Source organism: Trichosurus vulpecula, chromosome 5 (assembly GCF_011100635.1).
Source record: "Trichosurus vulpecula isolate mTriVul1 chromosome 5, mTriVul1.pri, whole genome shotgun sequence".
NCBI classification, from domain to species: domain Eukaryota; kingdom Metazoa; phylum Chordata; class Mammalia; order Diprotodontia; family Phalangeridae; genus Trichosurus; species Trichosurus vulpecula.
Window position 1 is genome coordinate 277,009,054 of NC_050577.1, and position 25,956 is coordinate 277,035,009.

Consider the following 25,956-nt stretch of genomic DNA (forward strand, 5'->3'; position numbering starts at 1 on the left):
AGCGGGATGGCCACTTGTCTTATAATGAGGATTCCTTTTGGACCAAATGGTCACCAAAGGTCCCTTCCAACTCTCAAATCCTGTGATTCTATGGTAATGACAGGAAGGAGGAAAAGATGGTAAGGCTCTGGAGGAAGACTTGGAGATGCCCCGGAGCCATTTCCTCCTGCAGTTTGGCCCCAGAATATCCTCAGGTCCCCTGCCAGCTGCTGGGTACCAGCCAGGTGGGAAGAGTCGGGCTTCCACTCAACCCAATCGTAAATGCAAACTGACCTCCACGCTTCCCTGTGTGTTCTCTAGGGAGCAGGAAACACAGGGGGTACAAATGGTCCAGAAACTGGGAGATGCTGGTGCAGAGGGCAGGCGGAGTTTTTCATGCGACCCCCCCGCTGGCAACAAACCTGGCTTGGGCGTGGGCAGGAGGCTGCTACTGTTTTGGGGTGGGTTTTTTTTTCCTTTTCTTTTTTCCGGAGTGGGGAAGGACCTCCCCATTGCCGTCTCCTAACTGGTAGGGAGGCGGGGTCCGGGCACAGGGAGGGGTGGCTGAGGAGGAGCCCGCTCCGCCCCATCCTGTCCTGCCTGGCTGGGGCTGACTCTCAGTTCTTCGCTGCCGCGCCCCCGGCCGTGCGACCCATTGCCCACGCGTGCCCACGCCCCACGTCCTGCCATGGCCCCCAAGCTCCTCCTGCTCCAGCCACCGCTGAGGCTGCTGCTGCTGCTGCTGCTGGGAGGCACAGGGAGCCTCGCTGAGCCCGGTGATGAAACTGAAAGTTCCATCCGGACCCTCCAACTAGAGACCCTGGTGAGAGGAGGGCACCCTGCACCCCCGCCCCTGCACCGCCGGACTCCTCCTCCTGGGGTGGGAATGGCTCGGCACTGAGTTAGGGGCTGGGGTACCCTGGATCCCCTGGAGAGGGAGGGCGGGCTGGAACTCGGGGAGAGCCCCCCAGGGCTTCACCTTCCTCTTCCTCCTCCCTCCCACCAAGCCTTGCCTTCCGTGCTCTGTCGCAGGTAGAGCCCCCCGAGGCCTGCAGTGAGCCCGCTGCCTTCGGTGATACACTGCACATTCACTATACGGTGAGGAGCCAGTCTGGGTTTGGGGGTGGGGCCCCACAGAAACACGTCAGCTTTGGCTGGGACACGTGGCGAGGGGGTACGGGAGTGGGAACTGCCCCTGCCCCACGCCCCAGCCCCGCTCCCGGAGCACGTGGCGGGGGAGGGGCCCTTGGGGTTCCTTGTGGCACCTAGGACTCCTGTGAATAGGGTGGAACCTTGTTTGGGACCCCCCTCCTGCCTTCCCTCCCTGGGCCTGAGCACAATAAGCCCAAGGCTGCCTCCCAGTGGGGTCAGGTGTGGCTTCCCTGAGGCTTGGAGTAGGGCAGGGATGGGGGAGGGGGCCTTCAGTCTCAGGGGAAAGTAGCTGATGATGTTTTCTCCCTCAGGGCAGCCTGGAAGATGGACGGATAGTTGACACCTCCCTGAGCAGGGACCCCTTGGTTATAGAGCTTGGCCAAAAGCAGGTCATCCCAGGTATCCCCGATCTAGAGTTGTTACCCGAAGATTGTGTCTAGTCCTGTTTTAGTCAGATACCCCGGCTTGGCATCTCACGTGGGCCCTCCAGAGGCAGTGAAGGCAAGGAACAAAGCACAGAAGCCTTGTGGTTCCCCACCCCGCTCACACTGCTTTTGGAACCTGGTTCTTGGGCCTGCTTGTCCCGGACTTACCTGAACAGATTTGTTGTGGGGGTGAATTGAGGACAAAAGCACTTTGTGATTCTAGGGTATATGCTTAAACCCAAGGGGCTGTAATTGAATGGCCATCCCTTCTCTCCTATCCCTAAATCCCAAGTTACAGAACTGAAAGGGTAGGGAGGGGGATCAAGGTTTTTTATGCTTTGAGGGAAGAGGACTCCACTTACATATCCATTCAGTTGTATCTTTTCCCTGGTTGTTTTCCTGCCGTTGCTAAGGCCTGGAGCAGAGCCTACTGGACATGTGTGTGGGGTGAGTATTGTTGGGTTGGGGTGGTCCTGGGAACATTGCTTTTTTCTATTACTGAAACCTCAAATGCAGAAAGCCATTTCAATCTGAGGTAGGAAATAAACCAACTAGGGAGGTGGGAATTAAAAAAACTGTGGATAAACTTTGGCCAGGGGCCATGACTCAGACATCCTATAGGGGGCCTATTGCCCATATTTCTTCCCTTCTCCCTGGCTGTTTTGTTAAGAGAAATTTTGGAGAGCTTGGGCTTTTTACTGTTCACTCTGTGGTACCTGGGTCAAAGAGATGGAGCTCATTTGGGATGTACATCTGTGGATGTAGAGCATAACTTATCAGGATGGCTTTGGGAATGCCCCAGGACTTGAGGCCTTCCTGCCTACTGGCTTTGACTTGTGTTCCCTCCTGTAGAGAGAAGCGAAGGGCAATCATTCCCCCTCACTTGGCCTATGGAAAACGCGGATTCCCCCCATCTATCCCAGGTAAACACACCAGGATTCCTCCAAATTCTGAGTTCCTGAGTGCTGGGTTAGGTTGCATCTTGAAAGGGGGTTGGTTGGTTCTTTGGGAGGGGGTGATGCTTTGGGTCTCTAGTTTGCACGTCTTCTGTTAGCTTGTCTGTTTGGGACTGTCAAGGTTGCTAGGGCCAGTCTTGGCCTCTCTGAGCCTCAAGGGCCTGCCTGCCCATGTTCTCTTATGACCCAAACCTTTCCCATTGTACTTTTCCCGTCTGTGATTTTTCTCTCCCAAACAATCTCAGGAAAAGGGTTAAAAAATTATCACATCCAAGCAGGTTTTAAAAAAAAAAGCCCACTGTGAGGAGCTACTGCCACCATTTTTAAAACTCAGCAAACCGTTGCTAATGTTTAGCATGTATCATTTTGTACAGCTTCTGACCATAACATCTGCTCTATCAGCTACAATATTCTAGAATGTCTTGGGGCCACTGTTCCTATCCTCTTGCCAAGCCGGAGTAGGGAAAGGTTCAAGGAAAGGGTTCTAGGCCTGGGGTGAAACCCTTTCATCCACAGTTCGCTCCTGTCTATCGCTGCTCCCCTTCTCCCAAACCCACTCTCTTGTTCCTCTTTCCCTGCTCGCTTGACTGCTTTTTCTGTTCTTCTCCCTCCTCATCCTTCTTTAGCCATTTCCTCTTCTACTGAAATATGCTGAAATTCCTAGGAAGAGCCTACAGAAATTGAAACGTTCATATTGGGCATGCTCAGTGGTTGGGATTTAAATCACTTCTATCTCCACTTGCTTTCAGTTGTTGCAAAGATTCTGCCCATTTGGCTGTACTTGGAGAGGGAGGAATAGAGAGGATCCTAACACATAATTCCCTATTGTTTTTAGATTTGCAAAGAGATTTGAGAGTACTGAGAGAATTCCTTGCTCTAAGCTAGGCTTAGAGGTGGTTCAGAACAGGCCCCTTTAACGTGTTACCACCATTTTCTGCTTGTAGCGTGTCATTCCTTCAGCTCTAGAATTAGGGATGAAGAAAACAAGTTTTAAGGTTTTCCTAACCTCACTTGCTTGGTTTCTCTGCGGCCCAGTCTTCATTTCAGGTTCTGATTCACTGGTCATATGTCTAGTGACACTAAAACTCTGTCTGCCTCCCTAGGGGATGCAGTGCTGCAGTTTGAGGTGGAATTGATCGCCTTGGTACGAGCCAACTACTGGCAAAAGCTGGTGAAAACTCTCTTTCCTCTTCTGGGCATGTGTCTGGTACCAGCCCTCCTGGGTCTCATTGGCTACTACCTGTACAGCAAGGCCAGCAGCCCCAAGATCTCTAAGAAGAAACTCAGAGAGGAGAAGAAAAACAAAAGCAAAAAAAAATAAAACCTCTTCCCTTTTATTCGCCTCTTCCTTCTGGGCTGCTTTTGTCAGTGGGATGAGAGTGGATAGAGTTAGACCTTGGGTAGCAGGAGGGATGTGGAAACTTCTTCCGCTATGACATACTCATATTTTCCCATCTTTCATCCCAAACTCAACCTTGGCTTTTCCCTAGGTCCAAAAAGTGGAGGCCATCTACTGGCTACCTGGGACCCTACATTGCTTGGGGGCCAGGTTATGGACTGAGGTCAAGGTTCTACCATAATGCCATGATAGGTGTCTTCACAAGAAACCCAAAGCTATGACGTACCCAAGAACTTAATGGAAAACTTTAATATCAAGTTTCTATTGACTAAGGGAATGTATTTGGGGGTTAGGGAGAGTCTGGTTTCCTAAGGACATCATTGACAGGGGTGTCACAGTGTACGGGATGCCACGTGGGCGGCCTCGATGACGTTATAGATGGGTGGCTTTTGTGAGGTGTCTATATGGGGCAAGGGGATATTGCTGCGTTGGTTGATGATTAAAAGTGGGTTGAGCTGGCTTAGCACTTCATCACTCACTGAGATGCCATCCAGGTACTGCTTGAGCATATGCCTCAGCTTCTCATTGGTTTCCAGCAGTTGGGCTCGTCTTCGCTGTAGGCTTAATTGTTCCAGCTTTACCTTGTTATACCTTTTCCAGAAATTCTCCAAGCCTGTGTAGTTCTCTATCAACTGGGAGTTTAGGGGGGGAAAAAGGCAAAATGAACGCTGGGACCACTGACCAGAATCCCCTTGACCTTTCTTTCCCTACTGGCACTCTCCTGATATCTCACCTTAGCAAATTCTATCGTGGGTTCCTCATGATCATTCTGCTCCACTTCCTGCAATTCCTCTGGTGTCAGCATTGAGGAATAGAAGGGCAGGACTTTCTCTTCCTCTGTCTCAAACTTCCTACATATTTCAGCAAGTCTGAGGATGAGATCTCCCTGCAGAATGGAGGGAGGGAGGCTATGCATTAAGAAAGGGGACTAGGGAAACCTTTTTGATGATCGCAAATATAGGGTAGAGGGCCAAAATGTTGAGAGAGGAAAGAATGGGAAAGGCAAAATGGGGTGGGGGGGGCGGGGCATGGAAAGGGTTAGGTAGTTCCATTCTGTTCTTACCTTCTCAACAATTTTTTTCAGGGCCCTAAGGGTAATGTTGCTCTCCCACGTCAATTTGGCCAGGTTGCGCCGAGCCTCTGCCCGGGCTACATTCATTTGTTGTTTGAGTTTTTGAAGTTGTCTGTGGACCAGGTCTTTGTCTACACGAATATGTTGGTTTTGTTCCTCATTCTCACGGGTGTGCACCAAGATTTTACTCCGCAGGAGAGCAATGGAGTCCTGGTTAACAGAGTGGATTGAAATCTCAGAGCTAGAAACCCTATCTCATCCTTAATTTTGTAGCTTAAGAAAAACAGGCTAGAAGAGAGATAGATCCTAACCTCCAGGCCTTGGAGAATAATACCCAGTCACAAGTCTGGTGACTGAAATGAGAACCAATACTAGGAGTCTCATGAAACGCATGACTGGTGGTTGTTCAGTTATTCAGTCGTGTCTGACTCTTCATGAACCATAGACTATACTATCCATGGGGTTTTCTTGGCAAAGATACTGGAGTGCTTTGCCATTTCCTTCTCCAGTGAATTAAGGCAAAACTTGCCCAGATTTAAACTCAGGTTTTACCGTCTCCAGGCCCAGTGCTTTCTCCACTGAGCCACCTAGCTGCCTCATAACCATGACTGGTATGCCTTATTCCAAAGAAAAAGAGTAGATTAAAAAGGGTAGTGGGACAGCATTGCTTTTTAAAGAAGGTATCTTTGTGATGAAATACACCAGGGGAGGAATTATGTCAGAGTATTTGGATGAAGGTCAAAGGAGGGAGAAAGAAGTGATTTCATCATTGCAGTATACTATCATCCACCTGGACTGAAAGAAGCAGTGGCAAGTTTGGGAAACAGACCACAAACCTGGCATGGTGCAAGATACAGTCATGACAGGGACCTTTAGTGACCCAGACATCTGCCAGAGCTCTCCATCAAAAGCAGAGCATCTGATAACTTCTTGAGTTGCCTCAGTGATACTTTCATTCTCCATTAGGTGGAGGAATCTGCCGGGGCCGGGAGGGGGAGAAACTATTTTGGATCTGATTCTAACAGAGAGGAGCTAGTTGCTGAAGCGGAAATGATAGGAACCTCAAGGGGAAGTGACTATTCCATCTTAGAGTTTATGATAAAGGAGAGGAAAACTGGGTACGGTCTGACATGTGTCCTGGATTTGGAGCAGACAGATTTCAGTGGGTTCAGAGGAAAGATATGTGGAATCCCATGGACCAAAATGCTTCAGGGTCAGTCAGCCTGAAGTCAGGAGGGATGGGAGACACTCGAGAAGGAAATTCTGAAGATGCAAATTTCAGTGAGCAGCAAATTTGGGATTTGTCTGGAGAGTCCAATACAGATGCACTGGGAATTCACCAACTAACTTCGATTGAAAAAAGAAATGACCAGAAGAAGGAAGCAAGGCCAGGTAACAGGAGATGAATGTAAGAGTGTGGCATGGTCCTGAAAAATAGTGCCAAAAATGCTAAAGCTCAGGATGCGCTGTGGCTGTTGAGGGAACCCAAGGACAACAAAAAGGGCTTTTTAAAATTATGCTGGCCAAAAAAGATTGAAAAGGGGGTGAATAGGACCATGATAACTGGCAAAAGAGAAAGCAAAGCTGCCTAATTATTATCTTGTTTGTGTTTCTCTGCGAAGGAGATTGGACTTTTGTGCTGGAAATGATAGATCAAGAAAGACTAATATTGAGCTGATAACCAAGGTACATCAGAAAACATTAAGAGAATACTTACTGCCCTTGGTGACTCTGATGAACTATACCCAAAACAGTCCCAAAAGACCCAACAGTTGAGATTGATTGGTACTTGAAAGATTATAGAAAATGGAAGAGGAACCACAGGATGACAACGGAAACCTTGCAAGTCTACAGACTACAAGCCAGTGAACTTGACTCAAAATTCTTGAAAGGATCATTTAAAGAGATAATTGGTGACTACCCAAAAAGGGACACCATGTTTCTAAAGAGCAAGCATGACCTCATCAGAAACAAGCCATACCAGATTAGCTTCATTTCCTTTTTTTGACAGGAGTTCTACACTAATAAAGGAGGAGAATGATGTGGATATACTCTTACCTAGATTTCACCCAAGTTTTTGATAAAGAATCTCACTCTGCTATTGTTGGGAGGATAGAGAGATATGGACTGAAAGATCACACAATCAGATGGACTCACAACTAGTTGGATGGCCAGACTCTAAGAGTAGTATTAGTAGTTCAAGGTCGGGATGTCAGGAGGTCTCCAGTGGAGTGCCCCAGGGATCTGTACTTGGCCAGGTGCTTTTTAATATTTTTGCCAATGATTCAGATAAAGGCATTGTATGATACGCTCATCAAATTTTCAGATGCCACAAAGCTGGAAGGAAAAGTTAATATAATGGATGACAGATGATTGATCAAAAAAAATCTTGACAGGCCCAAGCAGAAGTTCTTAAATTATAATCTGTGAATCCCTAAGGTAAAGGTAGATTTCAGGGCATCTGTTAACTTGGATAGGGGAAAATAACATGTTTATTTTCACTAACCACTAACTGAAATTTAGCATTTCTTTCATTATAAAAGTAGGAAACAAACATTATTCTGAAGAGGGGTGCATAGACTTCACCAGACTACCAAGGGGACCCATGATACAAAGTTAAGAACCAATGGGCTAGAATTCTGGGCTGAATCTATTAAGCTAAAATTCAATAGGGAGAAATATAAAGTTTTGTACCTGAGCACAAAAAAATGAACCTTATCCATCTAAGATGGGGCTATCTTGCAGTTATTCTAAAAAAGGATCTGACTACAAGCTCATTTGGAGTCAACAGCATGATGTGGCTATGGAAAAAGCTAATGCAATCTTGGGCTGCATTAGGAGGGGCATAGCTTCCAGGAAAAGTGGTGATAAACCCGCTATACTCTGTCAAGGCCTCATTTAGAGTAGTGGTTTCAGTTCTGGGCACCTTGGTTTAAGAAGAACATTGATAAACTAGAGAATGTCCAGAGGAGGGTAACCAGGAGAGTGAGAGCCTTGAACTTATGCCAAGTGTTCAACCTGGAGAAAAGAAGACCCAAGGTATATGACAGCTGTGGGGTTTTTTTGGATAGAAGTTGCAAAGAGGTCAATTAAGGCTTGATATCAAGAAAAAGTTCCTAACCATAGAACTAACCCCAAAGTGGAATAGGCAGCCTTCAGAGATGGTAGGCTCCCCCTCCTTGGAAGTCTCCAAGCAGAGGCTGGGCAACCATTTGTTGGCTATGTTATAGTGGAGAGTCCTTTACATATGGTTTGGACTGGCTGGCCACTGAGGTCCCTTACAACTTTCAAAGTCTGTGGTAGGAACAAGAGGAGTCACACATACAGACTGGCAATTTCTGGCTAATGCTGCCCACCTGGATTTTCTGCAGTTTTTTCATCTGCGTCTCTATCTCTTTGGAGCTCTTCTGGTCCTTTGTCTTCAAGGTCTCAAAGGCAAGCTTCCTATCTTCTGTGGCATCTGTGTAGTTCTTCAGCGCCTCCTGGAACCTTCTCCACAGATCTTCCACCGTGCTTTCTAACTGCATCCGTAGAAAGTGCTTCTCCTCCAGGTTCTAGAAAATGGCTCAGAAATAAGCAGCACTTTATACAAACTGTTAATGCCCCCTCTCTTCCCTAATATCGGACACTTATAATACAGTATAATGGTGGAACGTCGTCCCACTTGAGCCTCATCTTAAGTTGTCCCATTTTGAAGATGAGAAAACGGAGGCCTAGGAGGTTAAGCCATGAAGCTAGTGTCAGAGGCAGAACTGAAAGCTGGCGTTTTACTCTGCCCAGCCACCTCCGCTTTCCTTTATTAGCATTGGTTACAATGGTATAAAAGAAAGCATGCTCGACTACAAGTCAAGCAGACCTGGGTTCTACTTCTGACTGTCATTTGCTGTGTGACCCTGGGTAAATAATTTTCCTGGGCCTTGGTTTCCTCATCTGTAAAAGAGTCTCAAGAAAATGATTTCTAATTATCTATCCCTTCCAGTTCTAAAATTCTACTAATGTGATTTCCTTTATTGTCATCCTCATCTCCACTTCCTGGCTTCCCTGATTTCCTTCAGGTCCCAGCTAAAATTCTGCAAGAAGCCTTTCCCGATCTCCCTTCATTCTAGTGCCTTCCTTCTTCGATTACCTCCAGTTTATCCTCTGCTTAGCTTCTTTGTACACAGTTGGAGATATACTGTCTGAACTTCTTGAGTGCAGGGACTGGGTGGGGAGGGAGGTTTGGTGGCGGGGGTCAGGGAAGGGTTGGCCTTTCTTTGTATCCCCCATGCTTAGCACAGTGCCTAGCACATAGTAGACACTCAACAAATAGTTGTGGTTGACTCCTCCCATTTGTCACCCCATTGTGAGAATAAAGACTTTGAGCTTCCCCTTTCATCTAATTTTCTGGATAGTTCAGTAGATGCCAATGCCTCATAGCGGGGTTACATTTAGGAGCAGCAGCAGAAATGATAATAGCTCTGTGGATACTTGAAGTATTTCTTAACAGTCTGTGTTGGTAACCAAAAATGGGCTCCTTAGCACTTAGTCAACAAGTGCCCTTGAATAGTTTGGCTTTTTCCCCTGAACTAAATGAATGTTATAAAGTTCGGGGTGCTGGTGTTTTCCCCTGAACTGACTGAATGCTGGATTAAAGTAAGCTTGTTGGCCCCTTCACCTTGCTTCCCTTGATTAAGCAGATCAAAAGAACCTGTGCTTTCCCCGCGTACCTTACACCCCCGCAGAAGCTGCTAGCTGGATGGTTAAAAACAGCTTCCGTTGGAGCCAGAGACAGCTACAGCTACAGCGGAAGCTGAAGCAGGAGCTGCCAGTAGCAGAGCTGACCTACGTGTGGATTGAGGAGTGCTAAACAAGGACTTGAGGCCAGTGGGTAATCTTTTTACCATAGAGGGGAAGCATGTATATGATTTTGCTTTATACCATCATGCTTCTCTGTGGCCTCCTGGTTACTCTTGTGCAGTGGACTTATTGGGCCTGGAAGCTTTTGATCAAAATATCAAAATGGGGATGCTGGTTTGTGGGTTGGTTACTGTGGAGCCTAAATATATGCTTTGATTCTTCTGCCTCCTACTTTGAGAATTCCTTATATCCGGCGGTTCCGAACCTTTCAGACATATATATGATTCTTTTTGAAATTATAAACTCTGCCTTCATAATACACAGTCTGGGACAAAAGAAGGGATTTCTTGCATCTCCAGTTGTCTTGGGTAAGCTGCTCTCCTGATTTCTTCCCACTTGCCTTCCCACCATACCTTATTTTTGAGGTCATCCCACATGCTTTGGAACTCCAGCTTCGCTTCATATTCAGTGTCTATGAAGTTCTGCTCCATGGCCAAGTAAACATCCTGGAGGTAGCGCATCTCTTTCTCATGGTGGTCAACGATCATCTTCCTGGGGAATTTAGAGAAAACAGGAAGACTCAGATGCAGAGATTTCCAACAGGGAGACTGAGTTAGACAGAAATGGAGTCCAGAGAAATTGTCCAAGGGGTTATTTAATCCCCCTCCCTGCCCATACATACACTGCATTATTCATTCAAACTAACGAGATGATTGCCTACAAAATGAAAATCACTATGCTAGATGCTACAAGGGAATAGAAAGATACCCAAGATGGTCTGACCTCAAAGAGTTAACAGTCTAATTACAATAGGAGACAGTATGAGTAGGTGCTCCAGAGGGGGCACAGATTCAGTTCTGTAGTGCAGAGGCAGGAGTAATCATTTCTGGCTGGGGCATGGGCCAGATTAAGGGAGAGCTGGCATTTTAACTGGGCTTTGCGGGATAGACCTGGGTTTAGACCTAGAAGTGGGGAGAGGAAAGTCATTTCAGGCAAAGGGAGAAACAAGAACAAAGTGGTAAATAATTAAGAATGACTAGAACACAAGGTTCTTATAAGGAAGTTCTGGGAGATAAGGTTGGAAATGTAAACGGGCTAGATTGCAAATGACCTTGAATAGCTGGCTTAGTGTGGACTTTGCTCAGTAAGCATCAAGGCACTGCTGCAGGTCTTTGAAGAGGGAAGGAGTACAATCCAAGTGTTGCCTTCAGAACATTAGTCTAGTGACCACAAGCAGCATGGCTTAGAAACAGAAGAGGCTGTAGACAGAGAGACCAAGAGGCCATGGCAATAGTCTAGGCATGGGATGAGCTGGGATCGTGCTTGGGAAAAGGAAGGATTAGGTGGAGAGCTGTGCAAAGGAAGAATGAAGAAGTCTTGGTGACTTACTAAATGTGAATTTTGTTGAAGGAATCAAGGGTGACTGAGGTTTTAAGCCCGGCAGGGAAATTGGGAAATCAGGAGCAAAAGTTATTTTGAGACAGAGGGTTTACAACCCTCATGTGGTCCTCTTTAAAAATCTTCATGGAAAGTGGTTCTTGCAAAGATTTGGGGGAAAAAAAAGTAAAATCCTACAGACTGGGGGACAGCTAAACAAATTGTGGCATATCAATGGACTGAATTGTACTGCACCACATTCATTTCCTAAAATATCACTCAAAGCTGCCCCCTACCCTGGAATCGTTCCTTGTAAAAAGGAAAAACAATCCAGCCAAACCAAATGGCAGTGACATTTGCCAGTCAAAAACTATATGTCACAAAAGACCAGCCAAGATAGTAGTGTGGGAGAAAACAGTACAGCTCATCTCCCCACACAACTACTCCGATGGTGATCAAAGAATAGTACACTAAAGTTATCAGAAAAATTAAAGAAGAAAATTCGGTAGGTTGTCTTTTCAGCCTGAGATCTCAGAACAGACCTACGGGCAAGTGACTGGAACAGGTGTGGGCTGGGATCATGGACTCAACATTCAGAGCCCAGACCTAGGCCAGCAATGTGAAGAGGCCCAGAGCTGATCTTGGACTTGGCCTCCCTCTGTGCTCTAGGCAAGCAGCTCAAAGTCTCACTGGGGACCAACAACTCAGACTCAGCACCCAGATCCCTGAGTTTGGCCAGCAGCATGGGAACACCCAAAGGTTCTGAACTCAGACTCAGCCTCCAACCCAGGTCAGCAGCATGGGGTCTCCCAGAAGGAGCCATAATTATGGATTTGGAATCCAGAACCCCAAGCAAGGGATCTCCCAGAGCAAAATTGTAGATATAACTTCCAATTCTGGACAGCAAGTCAGGGGTCTGCCAGATGATCTGAGGTCACAGACTTAACCCTCAGAGCTCTTGACTAGGCCAGTAATACTGGGTTGCCCAGAGCAGATTGCTTGGAAGAGTGACTAAACCAAAAAATATATATAAAGAACTGTTATAAAGCCATTGATGCCCAAGACACATATGCAAAACTGGAGAATAACTCCAAAATAACCTATGAGAAAAGGTGAGCCTGTCACACATTGTCCAGAAGTCCAGCATCCATTGGTAGGAATAAATGTGTGTAATGACTTGTTGATAATACAATACTATATGGTTACATGATGCAATATTGCATCATCAAAATTTTGATGCAGGGATAAAAACACAAATTTACAATAAATTATTAAACTTAAGACTTGTCATCTTTTAAAAAATTTTATATTTTTTGAAATGATGCAAATTTTAAAAAACAGTTTTAAAGGGTTAAAGAGAGTAGATTTCCAGGAGGTGCTGAGTAATTTTTTTTAAGGGGGCAGTAGACCACATAAGTTTGGGAACCCCTGGTCTATGCAAATGAGGAAAGAGGGGGAGCATCACTTTGTACTGGTGCAGAATGAAGTAAGCAGAACCAGAGAAACGATTTATACTATATCAAGAATACTTGTAAATGAACAACCATGATTACAGAGGACAGATGATTTAGAATGCTGCCCACCTTCTGACAGAGAGGTGATAGTCTAGCTACGCAGAGTGAGACATGGCCAATCCTTACATTGGACATGGCCAATGTAAGGATTTTTTTTTTTTGCTAGACTATGTATATTTGTTTCAGGGTTTGTTTGTTTGTCTTTTTTCCCCCAGTGGGATGGCTGCTTGTTAATTGGAAAGGGATGGGGGAAAGAAAAGGTATGTTTCATTCTGTCCCTGTATTATTTCACCTCTACTAAGAGCAGAAAGGTGTTTCATCACCTGCTTTTTAGGGCTGAGATGAGTCATTGCTATAGATCAGAGTTCATCTGTCTTTTAGTGTTGTTTCCTTTTGTATTATTGTAATCTAATTTACATGGCAGCATGATATAGAGGATAGATGGTAGTTGTTCATCCTTTGTTCTCAAAGAAGACCAATGACCTCAGGAGGGTGATGTCTTGACTTGCAAGTGAATTGGATTTAAGTAAGGCAGGGCTGAGCAAAGTCCATAGCCTCACTCTCTCCTCCAGAGTCATGACCTGAGTTCAAGTCTTGCCTCTGACATATATTGGCTAAGTTGCCCTGGGCAAGTGACAGCCTCCCAGTACCATAAACTAATCTCTAAGGCATAAATTGCACAGGTAGAGGGGAGTTTCTTCACCTGAAAGTCCCCCATATCAGTGAAGTCCTAAGGATAGTCCTTATGCCTATCCTGTCCACAAATATGGTACATTCTGGTCTTATCAAGAATAGTTAACAGACTTATGAAAGGACATTAAAACACGCATTTGATGTTTTGGCTGTCGATAAAAAGGAGTTTCCCTTCCAGAGAACCAAAAGAGTAAAAGCCACAGTTCAGCAAAACTGACCAACACATCAGGGAAGTCTGCCATTAACTATGGTGCTCCACAACCGAAGTGTCCACATTCAGCTGGAATGTGCACTGAATCATTCTTCATTTGTGTTTTCAGTTTTGTGGTGCCTGGTTTTGGGAAACTTTACACTAAAAAACAAATCTACTTATCACATTAATAATCTTATTCTGGCTACTATTTTCATAAGTTAGAAATGGGAAAATATAAGTGAATTATCAATAAAGAAATTGTATTATGTTATATTTACTGTATGTTTATTTATCATGAAACTTGTATAAGTTCTTAATTTTATTTGAATAAAATGTAAGCTAAGAATATCATTCACATAGACTGTTTTATGAAAAGTGGGAACCCCACAATTATTTTGTAACAAATCGGGGAGGCAGAGCTAAGTTTGGAAACTCTGATTCCTGTGGCCCTGCTCTCTACTAGTCCTCCTCTCAGCTCTGATTACTCCTTATTCTCTTTCACTGGTTTCTCTTCTTCCTCAATGTAAGAAATACCTTAGGTTCTATCCCTTGACAGCAAGAGCTGTTCCTGGAGTGTGCAAAACCCAAGTTCAAATGCAGCTTCAGGCACATACTTAGCTGCATGACCCCGGGGATAATAATAGCACCTACCTTCCAGGGTTGCCCTAAGGATCAAATGAAATAATATTTGTAAAGCCCTTAGTGAAGTGCCTGGTATATAGTAGGTGCTTAATAAAGGCTTGCTTCTTTCCTTCCTTCCTCCTCTCTCCTCCTTGAAGTCTTCCTAATCCCCACATCTGGAAGTGATACTTTCCTTCTTGAATCTCTCATGATTCTCAGTTTGACTTTTGCATTTATACACTTTGTTTTGGACTCAGAGCATCATGTCTTACCCCGGGGGTGGGGAAACTATGGCCTCAAGGTCACATGTGGCCTTCTAGGTCCTTGGGTATAACCTTTTGACTGAGTCCAAATTTTACAGAACAAATCTTTTTATTAAGGGGATTTGTTCTATGAAGTTTGGATCCAGTCAAAAGGCTGCACTTGAGGATCTAGAGGGTCACATGTGGCCACAGGTTCTCCACTCCTGTCTTACTGTCTTAATTAGACTGTAAACTTCTTGAAGACAGGGACTGTATCATTTTGTCTCTTTGTATCCCCAAAGCCTGACATGGCGCCTTGCACACAAACAATCTTGTGTTGAATGAAGCCCCAAAGTGAAAAGAAGCCAGAAGGGATGCCAGCAACATCTTTAATTAGTTCAGCAGAGCCTCCTGATTTGGTCTGGCCCAGAAACTTCTTGGAATCATGCTGGGGCCCCCCCGAACTCCCACCACTTGTTCACAGCCACTCTTGGCCTGGGCTCCTCTATCTTTCTACTCCTTCATGCCCTGCCTCTCTACCTGCTCCCTTCCAGCCCCCAGCTTCACCCTCCCCACCCCACTCCCATGCAGCCCTGGGCCTCTACCTTTCAGTCTCGAATTCTTTGGTGAGAGCCTCCAGCTCTTCATTATAGCACTCCTCCAGGTAGGCCAGGCGGCTTCTCTGGAGCGCTATGAGCTCATCCACATTGTGCAAGTGACCCTGGAGGGCATATGCATACTGGTCTTCAGCTTCTGTCAGGTCCTTAGCTAAAGACTGGGGAAGAAATAACTAGTTACATCCTGGCACCTCTTCTCTTGTACCTGGGGGTGGGAGGGGCCTGCAGGAGGGAGGGAGGGAGAAGAGGGAGAGAGTAAGAGGGAAAGGAGAAAAGGGAGGAATGGGAGGGGAAGAAAGAAGAGGGGAGGAAAAGAGGGAAGGAGAGAAGAGAAAGAATAAAAATGAAGCTACAAACTGTGGACCATCCACGAGCTCATTCAGGAAGTAGCATGACAGTAGCAATATTTGTTTTTGTTTTTGTTTTTTTTTTTTTCTGTCACCTTATATGAGCTTTGGAAGTGCTGGGTCTTCTACAAATTGAATGAAAAGCAAGAATAAAATCAAGGAGTATCATGGAGTCAACTAGTGTCCTGAGGGCACATTCTTCACTCCCTGAGCAACATGAATTAAAAAAAAAATTATGCCAGTTACCAGATCTCTCTTTCGCTTTAATAAGTAACTGTCTATTCCCAGACTTTCTCTTTTCTCAAGTCTCCCACACTCTCCACACCCCCATCTCTCTGCTGAAGAATTTACCTTTTTATGAGAAAACTGAGACCAGCTCCCTCTTCCCCCCCACCTTTTCTTCATCTCAAAACACCTCGACATCATTCCCTATTCTTTCCTCCTGTTCTTTAGTCTCTGACAATGAGATAGTTCTTTTGGACTTGCCAAGAACAGCCCCTTTATAGGTGCCCTTGATCCCATCCCTCCAAGCTTCACCAGCAAATTTCTACCAGATCATCCTCTTCACTTTCAAAGCTTCAACCTTTCCATATCAATCATTCCCTAATGCCTTCATTCTTAAGCCTCCCCAATCCTAAAAAAAAAAACAACCAAACTTCACTAGACCCTATCTCAATCTATTGTCCTATATTTCACCTCCCTTTCTCAGCCAAAACCTCTATAAAAAAAAAGCTGCCTACCCTCATTAATTCCATTTCCTCTCTTTTCATTTTGTTGTTGTTGTTGGTCACTCGTGTCGGGCTCTTTCATGACCCCATCTGGGGGAGTCTTGTCAACGGTTTGCCATTTCCTTCTCCAGCTCATTTGACAGATGAGGAAACCGAGGCAAACAGGGTTAAGTGACTTGCCCAGGGTCACATAGCTAGTAAATATCTGAGGCTAGATTTGAACTCAGGTCTTTCTGACTACTAGCCCGAAGCTCTATCCATCAGGCCACCTAGCTGCCCTCTTTTCATTACTCACTCTTTTGTAATCTGGCTCCAGGTCTCATCATCACTCAACTCAAATTGCTCTCTCCAAAGTTACCAGCAATCTAATAGCCATATCTAATGGCCATTTCCTAGTCCACAGTTTTCCTGACCTTTCTGTTTTTTGCATTTGACAATTTTGACCTCCCTTCCCTCCTGCATTTTCATGATGCTAATTCTGTCCTGGTTCTCCTCCTAACCATCTATCCACTTATTCTCAGTTTCCTTTGCTGCATCATCTATATTATTTATATCATACTCATACCCCCTGTGACTATTTCCCAATGTGCTAGATCCTCTATACACCCTCTCTTAGAGACCATATTAGATCCTCTGAACGTGTTAGAGACAGAGAAAGACATATACATATATACACATACAAATATTGTTAAACCTGAAAATTTGGTTGAAGGAAACAACAGAGCTAGGTGATAGAAAAATCCATGTTGTTTATTATTTTTCCCTTACAGCATAGCTAAGCTAGCTTACTTGTACGTACAAGGAGTCAGAGCATAAGCTCTGACTGTCTGAACAAAGCAATGAGAAAACTTATATACGTTATTTTAGCAGACCTAGCAAGCCTGTATTACCTCACGTTTATGACCCCCATGTATGTTTAACCATGATAACAAGAAGAGGATTTTCCTTAATGGAAAGAATGTTGACAAAGGTCAGTTAATATTAATCGAGGTAGTCTCTCTTGGGGTTAGGGTCTCATCCCTTAATGGCTAACAGGTAAGAATGTCCTTAGGTCAGTCTAATCTGGCCTTGTTGACAGTGGTAAGGGTATTTCCTGAGCAAACTTTTAGAGAGAACAAAGAAGCCCAGGTCCTGGATCTTCATCCAGTTACTCATTAATTCAGACTCTGGGCCTAGTTGAAATTAGAAATGATATAAAATAGTATAATATTTTCCACAATATACATATGTATGTATATATGTATGAGAGATATTGTAACAATCAAAATGGCAAGGTCTTTCGACTGACCAGATCCATGGGGTGAGGGAGGAGTCCATAATAATGCCAAGATTACAAACCTTGGAGACTAGAAGGATGGTGGTGCCTTCCACAGAAATAGGGAAGTTTGGAAGAGAGGAGAATTTAGTGGAAAAATTATAGGCATGTTGAGTTCAAGGACATCCAGTTTGAAGTATCCAAATGGTGATATGGGACTGAAGCTTGGGGAAGAGACTGGATATATGGATTTAGATGTCAACTGCATAGATATGATAGTCAAACCCATAAAAATTGATGAGGTTACCGAGAAAGCATAGAGGGAAAAGAGAAGATGGCTTAAGATAGAACATAGGAAAACACTCATAGTTAGGGAATATGGTGTGGGTAATAAGCTAGCAACAAGGAGTAACAAAACAGGTAAAAGGCAAACTATGAGAGAGTAGTGTCATGAAAACCTAGAGAGGAGGGAATATTCAGGAGGAGAGGGTGGTCAGAAGTGTCATTGTAATAGGTAGGTCAAGAAGGACTAGTATAGAGAAGAGGCCATCAGATTTAGCAATTAAGGGATCACTGGTAAATTTGGAAAGAGCAATTTCAGGGGAGATCAAAAATCCAGATCACTTTTTCCTTCAAGACATCATCTTCCTACATCATGCCTTTCCTGATCCCCCAGCTCCTAGTGTTCTCCCTCCCAAATTACCTTATATTTGACTACTTCCCATTTATTCATATTTACTCTCTGCATTTGTTCTGCATATATTTATACCTGTATCCAACTCACCTGCATACAGGGATTATTTCATTCTTTGTATTTGTATACTTAGCACCTAGTACAGTGCCTACCTGGAAAATATCAGGTGCTCAAAAATGTTTATTGATTGATTGATTGATTTCCAACTTTTCTTACCCTTGTGGCATCCAAGGAAAAAATCTAACAAAGTCTACTGACACATTATGATACAGACCCCAAGTAATCTCTTTGCCTGGTAGACCTGGTGTGAATGGGGATTCTCTGAAAGTTTCCAGTGAGGGTTCCACTCCATAAGTGTAAAGATGCCTGGCAGCTTCGCTGAGCAATTCAGAACCTTACTCAATGACTGCCTTAACTTTAGGACTGTAGGATGTTATAAGGATCTTTCACACATCCCTTAAAAAGGATCATTCATATATCCCTAATAATGACAAGGGACCTCAGAGGCCATGCAATATAACCAACCCTGACGTTAGCCTAAGACATGAAATATTACCATGATGTTAGATTGAAACAGCAAATGCCTGGAGGAGAAAGGCTTGTGCTCTGGGAGAGGAAATGAATGAGAACCTGGGGGCAGGTAGTAGTCTAATATTTCTTTTATGAAAACTCTCATTGCTCAGAACCTGCTGTCATTGGGCTGAGCTTCTTGGTTGGACTTCAGGGGGATTAGATTTGATTGCCTTGGTCTATTTAATTGAGGGGGTTTGAGTCATCTTGATTCTTTCTAAGTTACTTATCTTGTGACAATTGTTAGAGTTTAACTTCTGCCATGGAAGAAGCTAAAGGCTATGCATTTTTTTCTTTGAACTTTTACCTCTTAGTGTATCAGTTCAACTCTGCACACTCATATCCCATACTCACTTGACCTATTACTGATGATGATTTGCCAAACCCCGGCCTTGGATTACTCCCATAATCCCCTTCCTTTGCTCCTATTTATATGCTCCTGGATGGAGCTGAAGAAAAATCACATAATCTTGCTGATTGGGTCCATCACAAATGTATGTTAAATAATCTCAAATATTCTCTCATCCCACTTAAGATTTTCTACAAGGCAATCCTTTTATGCCTCTCTAATTAATTGCTATCTCATTTACCACAACAGCTATTCCAAATCTTTTCATTGATTCTCAGATTTCTTCCTGGCATCCTCTTCCTCTAGGCTGAAGACTTCAATTCATAATTCACCAAATTCACCAAAAAAACTGAGGTCATTCGCTAAAAGCTCCCTCTTCTTCTCTCCTCATCTTCTATCATTCAGCCATCTTCCCCTATTATTTCCCCTATTATGTCTCACAGGAAGAGGGAAACTTTTTCCTAGCCAAGGTAAAATCCTCTACATGTATCTCTGATCCCATGCACACCCATCTTCTCCAGAAGATTCCTGACTGCCCCACCCTACTGCCAATCTTCCCCACTGTCTCTTATCTTTAGTCTTCTTCCTTCCCCAGTCTACTGGCTCCTTCCATGCTGGCTATAAACATGAGTATATCACTAGCTAATTTTTTAAAAATAATTAATTAATTTTTAGTTTTCAACATTCACTTCCATAAGCTTTTGAGTTTCAAATTTTCTCCACCTCCCTCCCATCCCCCTCCCCAAGACAGTGTATAATCTGATATAGGTTCTACATATACATTCTTATCAAACATATTTTCACGTTACTCGTGTTATAAAGAAGAATTAGAACTAATGGGAGGAACCACAAGAAAGAAAAAAAAGAGAGAGCAAATAGTCTGCTTCAATCTGCATTTAGACTCCATATTTCTTTCTCTGGATGTGGATAGCATTTTCCATCATGAGTCTTTTGGAGTTGTCTTAGATCCTTGCATTACTGGGAAGAGCTAAGTCTGTCAAAGTCAGTCATCGCACAATGTGGCTGTTGCCATGTAAAACGTTCTCTTGGTTCTGCTCACTTCACTCAGCATTAGTTCATATAAGTCCTTCCAGGTTTTTCTGAAGTGTTCCTGCTCATCATTTCTTATAGCACATAGTATTCCATTACATTCATATACCATGACTTGTTCAGCCATTCCTCAATTGATGGGCATCCCCTCAATTTTCAATTCTTGGCTACCACAAAAAGAGCTGCTATAAATATTTTTGTACATGTAGATCCTTTTCCCATTTTTATGATCTCTTTGGGATACAGCCCTAGACGTGGTATTGCTGGGTCAAAGGGTATGCACATTTTTGTGCCCCTTTGGATATAGTTCCAAATTGCTCTCCAGAATGGCTAGATCAGTTTACAACTCCACCAAAAATGCATTAGTATTCCGATTATCCCACATCTTCTCCAGCATTTATTATTTTCCTGTTTTGTCACATTAGCCAATCTGATAGATATAATGTGTATTTCAACAATCCAGCTAGCGGCTTCGGTGGGGGTATAAGATCCACCCACAGCCAGCACCTGGAAAGCTGCCAACAGCACAGGTTCTTTTGATCTGCTTAACTAAGGAAAGCAAGGTGAAGGGGTTGACAAGTTTACTTTAATCCGGCATACAGACAACATTCACTTAGTTCAGGGGAAAAAACCAGCATCCTGAACTTCAGAACAAAATACAAACAAATTACAAATATCAACAGACAGACCCAATACAATTCATAGTTACCAAGATCTAGGTTCAGCCTGGGAGCTCAGAACAAGGGCTGGCCCAGAGTCACATGCCACCACTGCTGCAGCAAAGAGCTCCAAAGAACAAACAGCCAACCCCTGGTTTTTATATCTTTTTCAGGTCAGGGGTGAGTCACACATGCGACTCACCCACGTGACCTAGAATTGTCACAGAGAGGGGGACTTAAACCCACAGTGGTCTAAAAGCCTCTGCTCTCCCAGACATGTAAACTATGCCCTCCCTGGAGTTAGCCCCACCTTGGGCCCCACCTTAGTTGCCAATCCACACCCACTAAGGTTTTACACCTAATAGGGGTTTGGGCTTGGGGCTTAGCACCTAGTGAGACTCAATCAAAGACACTGAATTAATCAAAGGAAACAAAGGCCAAACTCTTCAAGGGCACTTGTTGAACTAAGTGCTAAGGAGCCCATTATGATTACCAACACGTTGTGGTGCCTAAGAGTTGTTTTGATTTGCATTTCTGTAATCAATAGCAATTTAGAGCATTTTATATGACTATAGATAGCTTTAATTTCTTCACCTGAAAACTGCTTGTTCATATCCTTTGACCATTTATTAAATGGGGAATGACTTATATTCCTATAAATTTGACTCAGTTCTCTATATATTTTAGAAATGAGACCTTTATCAGAGATACCGCTTGTAAAAATTCTTTCCCAGTTTTCTGCTTCCCTCCTAATCTTGGTTGCATTGGCTTTGTTTGTGCAAAACCTTTTCAATTTAATGTAATCAAAATTATCCATTTTGCATTTCATCATGTTCTCTATCTCTTGTTTGGTCATTACTAGCTATTGTTCCGTCTCTCACCTCCCCTTCTCAACCAAACACCTTGAGAAAGCTGTCTACACTAGGGAACATTCACTTCCTCTCCTTTCACTTATTTTCTAAACATTCTGCAATCTGGCTTCTGACCTCATCATTCAAAAGAAACTGCTCTCTCCAAAGTTACCAATGATCTCTTAATTGCCAGATCCAATGGTCTTTTCTAAATACTCATCCTTCTTGATTTCTCTTCAAGTGTTAATGCTGTTGATCATCCTCTCCTTCTAGTTAGTCTCATCTCCAGGTTTTCATGACACTCTTTTCTCCTAGTTCTTCTCATACGTATATGATGGCTCCTTCTTAGCCTCTTTTGATGGTTCTTCATCTAGGCCAGTCCTACTAACTGTGGGTTTAAGGTTTCATCCTAGTCCCTCTTCTCTTTTTCCCTCTATAATATCTCACTTGGTGATGTCATAAGCTCTGACAGGTTCAACTATCTTGTTTATGAAGAAGATTCCAAGATCCATATATCTAGCTCTCATCTTTCTCCTGAGTTCTAGTCCCATATCAACAATTGCCTTTTAGATATCTCAAATAAGAAGTCCAATGAATATCTCAAACTAAGCATGTCTAAAATATAACTTATCATCTTTCCCCCAACCTTCCCCATTTCCCCAACTTTTCTATTCCTGTCAAAGGCACTACCATCCTTACAGTCACTGAGGCTCACAACTTCTGTATCATACCTAACTTCTTACACTCACCCCATATATTCAATCTGTTGCTGATTCTTATCTTTTTAACTCTATAACATCTCTCATTTATTTCTCCTTCTCTCTACCACCCTTCTACAAGGGTTCTTATTACATCTTCAACATAGATTACTGTAATACCCTTCTGGTTGGTCTCCCTGCATCAAGTCTTTCCCCAATTCAATATATCCTCCACTTAACTGCCAAAATGATTTTCTTAAATCACAAGTCTGGCCATATTACCACAACCCCACCCCTACTCCATAAATTCCAATGGCTCCCTATTACCTCCATATATATATATATAATGTTTATATTTTATAATATATTTTACATATTATATGCATAACATAGAATATTTTTATATCAAATATAAATCCCCTATTTGGTTTTTAAAGCCTTTTATAACCTAGCCCATCCCTACCTTCCACCTCAAAACTTTCCACCCCAATCAATACCAGAATTAGACCATGATTGGAGGATGAACTTCTAGCCTGAATGAGATGAAGAAAACTAGTTTCCCCAATAAAACAAAAGATAAAAAAAATGGAGACTATAATACACTCAGAAACAGAGCTTACTTTGATCACACTATCTTTGCAATCCACCACCCTTTCAAATGTTTGGCTAAGGATCTCGATATCTTTCCGAAGCTCTTTGGCCTTGACTTCCCTCAGGATGGTTCTCCACTGTGTGTTGATTTTATTAAGGTTCAAGGAACTATTGCGCTCCTCCTTAGCCAGCTTGTCCTGTGAGAGGGAAACAAAGACAGGATCCAATGTAGGCATGTCCCACTGGGTCACAGGTAGAAAAACACAAAACTCTGACTTGGCATTATACCTACTTGCTATGGTTCTTGTTCATCACTGAAATACTTCTGTGGAGGGGGGCCTGCTTGATAACAGTTTAAGCTGGAGAACAAAGGGGAAGCCTGAAGCTTCAATGACCTGTGGCTTTTGAGTAAGACACTTCAGCTCTCTAGGTCTCAGTTTCCTTAATCTAGTTGTCAACAGTCAACAAACATTTATTAAGCGCTTACTCTGTGCTGGGCACTATACTAAGCTGGGGACACAAATACAAAAAAAAATCCCTGCCCTCAAGAAGCTTACAATCTAATGAAGGAAAGGCAAAACACAAAAGCAAGCTGAAAAGGATGATGGTGGGGTGGGGGAAGGTATCTGACATGGTGGCATGGTGGAGAATTCAGAGAATTTCCAAAGTAGTGCATCCAGGTGAAAAATGAGATCTAACTGTAATCTGGATTGATTGGGATCTGATCATCACGTCATGAGTATCTATTGAACATCTTCCCATGGAGAAGGTGGCCGTGTTCAGTAGTGCCAGAGAACGCTGGTTGTATCCTAATTGGTTTCCAGTGACTAGGGCTATTTCTAAGATGATCTGGTTAGCTAGGACTCTGAGGAAGAGGCACTTTACCCACACAGCTGCCAGCTCTCTTCTGGCCTATAAGAAATATCAGACACACTCATCTTTTTTGCATGAGTTCACCCACTGCTTTCAAATCCACTCAGCAGGAGAGAAGTGTTTCTGACTTTTCCCAACCCAAGAGATGGTAGCAGCTGAGACAATGATAGAATTATTGCAGAAGCACAAGGCAATATATCAGATTGCTGGCCATCTTGGGGAAGGGAGAGGAGATGGAAGGAGGGAGAAAAAAAATGGGAACTCAAAATCTTATAAAAATGAATATTGAAAACTATCTTTACATGTAATTGGAAAAAATAAAATACTATTAAGTGGCAGGGGGGAAAAGTACATAGCAAAAAAGCAGACCTGTACTGCATACGAACCAAAGCAGAGTTCATAGAAAATGTTCCTGAACCTTATCATCCTGAGTCGAAAAAGAGAGATGGGGGGGGGGGGCTGAGGGGAAAGAAGGAAGAGAACAAGAATTTATTAAGGACCTACTATGTGCCAGGCAGTGTGCCAAGTGCTTCACAAATATCTCATTTGATAATTGGGGAGTTCATGAACAATTTTTCTTAATCCTAAATTCTAGTATAGAAGACAGGGGATTCTGCCTTTCCTGATATTATATGGTGAATTATTTGAGCAGTGCAGGTCCAAAAGAAAAGGTATTGTTCATTCAGCAGCCACAAAATGAATTTGCTTTTCAGGGGGAATCCAAGCCATAGAGGAAGCACTATAAGTCTTTGAGAGACTGTGCAGGATTGTGGGGAAAGACTATACCAATGGTAACCCTGAGCTCAGTTGCTCCCAAGGGGAACTACTTGGAGCCCTTTATGTGTTTTTTGTTCATGAGTTACTGGAAATCCTTTGCATCTTCTGCATGTTTCTGTGAAGTGAAATAAAGGCTGTTTTATACTATCCATGTCATTTTGAGAGTCTGGGAGCTAGGGACCCCCGTTAGTCCATGGGTGGAAATATAACGTGCATATTTGGAGATTTTCTGGGAGTAAACTTTGGGTGAGGGGAAGGAGCCAAAGAGATACCGATCTTTTAGGCTTGGCCCTTGCACCCATTGTTTGGAGGCTGGGGGTGGCTAGGCCATAAGTTATATATGAAATAAGGATGTTCACCTAGATGATCTCCAGGTACCTTTACAGCTTTCTTTAGAGACTCGATGCCCTCTGTTTTTAGAGAAGCAAGGAGTTAGAATGGTTTTGCTTAGGCTAGAGCAGGAGTGGAGAACCTGCCACCTCGAGGCCACACATGGCCCTCTAACTCCTCAAGTCCTGCCCTTTGACTGAATCCAAACCTCACACAGGATTTTACTTGAGGACCTAGAGGGTCACATGTGGCCTCCTCGAGGCAGCAGGTCCCCCATCCCTGGGCTAGAAAAATTACGGGAGGATAGAAGGGGATAGAGCACTGGGCTTGGAATCCGGAAGACTCATCTTCCTGAACTCAAATCTGATCCCAGGCACTTACTAGCAGTGTGACCCCGGGCTAGTCACTTAACTCCGTTTGCCTCAATCTTCTCATCTGTAAAATGAACTGGAGAAGGAAATAGCAAACCACTCCAGTATCTTTGCCAAGAAAACCCTAAAAGGGGTCACGAAGAGTCAGACTCGGCTGGGACAAACGCCTAAACAGACGCTGTTAATAGTGCATCTCCAGTGAGAGACTATCTGGATTCCTCGGCTTTTTATCAGATGGACTTCTGGACTTCTGGTACCACACCCCTCTCCTTTGGTAGCGGGGCTGGGATCTGCATTAACAATTGGTAAGTTATTCCCATACTTAACCCTCCCTTCTCCCCAAGAGTTAAACTAGCTACTAGTTCAGCACCTCCGTCTTATAACTGAAGCCGCCAAGGACAAGAGGGTAACTCAGGCACAGAGCAAAGCCAGGCTTCTCGACTCCAAATTCAGTTGCATCCGAACGCTTCCCAGCGTCAGGACTAACCACACAGTGTAACTCAGGTACCCGCGACGGGGGGGCAGGTGCGTGGAACCGGCTCTAGTAGGGAAGGCAGCACCTGGCCAAAGCCCCGCGCTCCCGGGGTGGGTCAGCGGGCGGGCCTTTTTACCTTCAAGAACTGATTCAGGAGCCTTTCCTTCTTCCTGAGCTGCTCCTCCTCTGCCATCATCTTATGCTGAAGCATCAGTAACCTCTCCTCCTCGGTCTTCGGGGCCCTTTTGCCCTTTCTCGGCAT

General features: G+C 43.9%; 2 protein-coding genes across 2 annotated transcripts; one reads left to right on the forward strand and one right to left on the reverse strand.

The window, feature by feature from the left end:
* The first annotated feature begins 572 nt into the window (after positions 1 to 572).
* Positions 573 to 3,849, forward strand: FKBP11 (FKBP prolyl isomerase 11). The gene is made up of 6 exons (XM_036761890.1): positions 573 to 802; positions 1,012 to 1,077; positions 1,443 to 1,530; positions 1,970 to 2,003; positions 2,409 to 2,479; positions 3,616 to 3,849. The coding sequence occupies exons 1-6, from the start codon at positions 668 to 670 to the stop codon at positions 3,831 to 3,833; spliced, it is 612 nt and encodes a 203-aa protein (XP_036617785.1). The 5' UTR covers positions 573 to 667; the 3' UTR covers positions 3,834 to 3,849.
* Positions 3,850 to 4,210: 361 nt separating this feature from the next.
* CCDC65 (coiled-coil domain containing 65) lies at positions 4,211 to 25,956 on the reverse strand. Its single transcript, XM_036761892.1, has 8 exons — positions 25,831 to 25,956; positions 22,898 to 23,065; positions 15,065 to 15,234; positions 10,233 to 10,371; positions 8,340 to 8,537; positions 4,975 to 5,193; positions 4,645 to 4,797; positions 4,211 to 4,543 (listed from the first exon to the last, which is right to left on the reverse strand). Exons 1-8 carry the CDS (start codon positions 25,954 to 25,956, stop codon positions 4,244 to 4,246), a joined length of 1,473 nt encoding a protein of 490 aa, XP_036617787.1. The 3' UTR covers positions 4,211 to 4,243.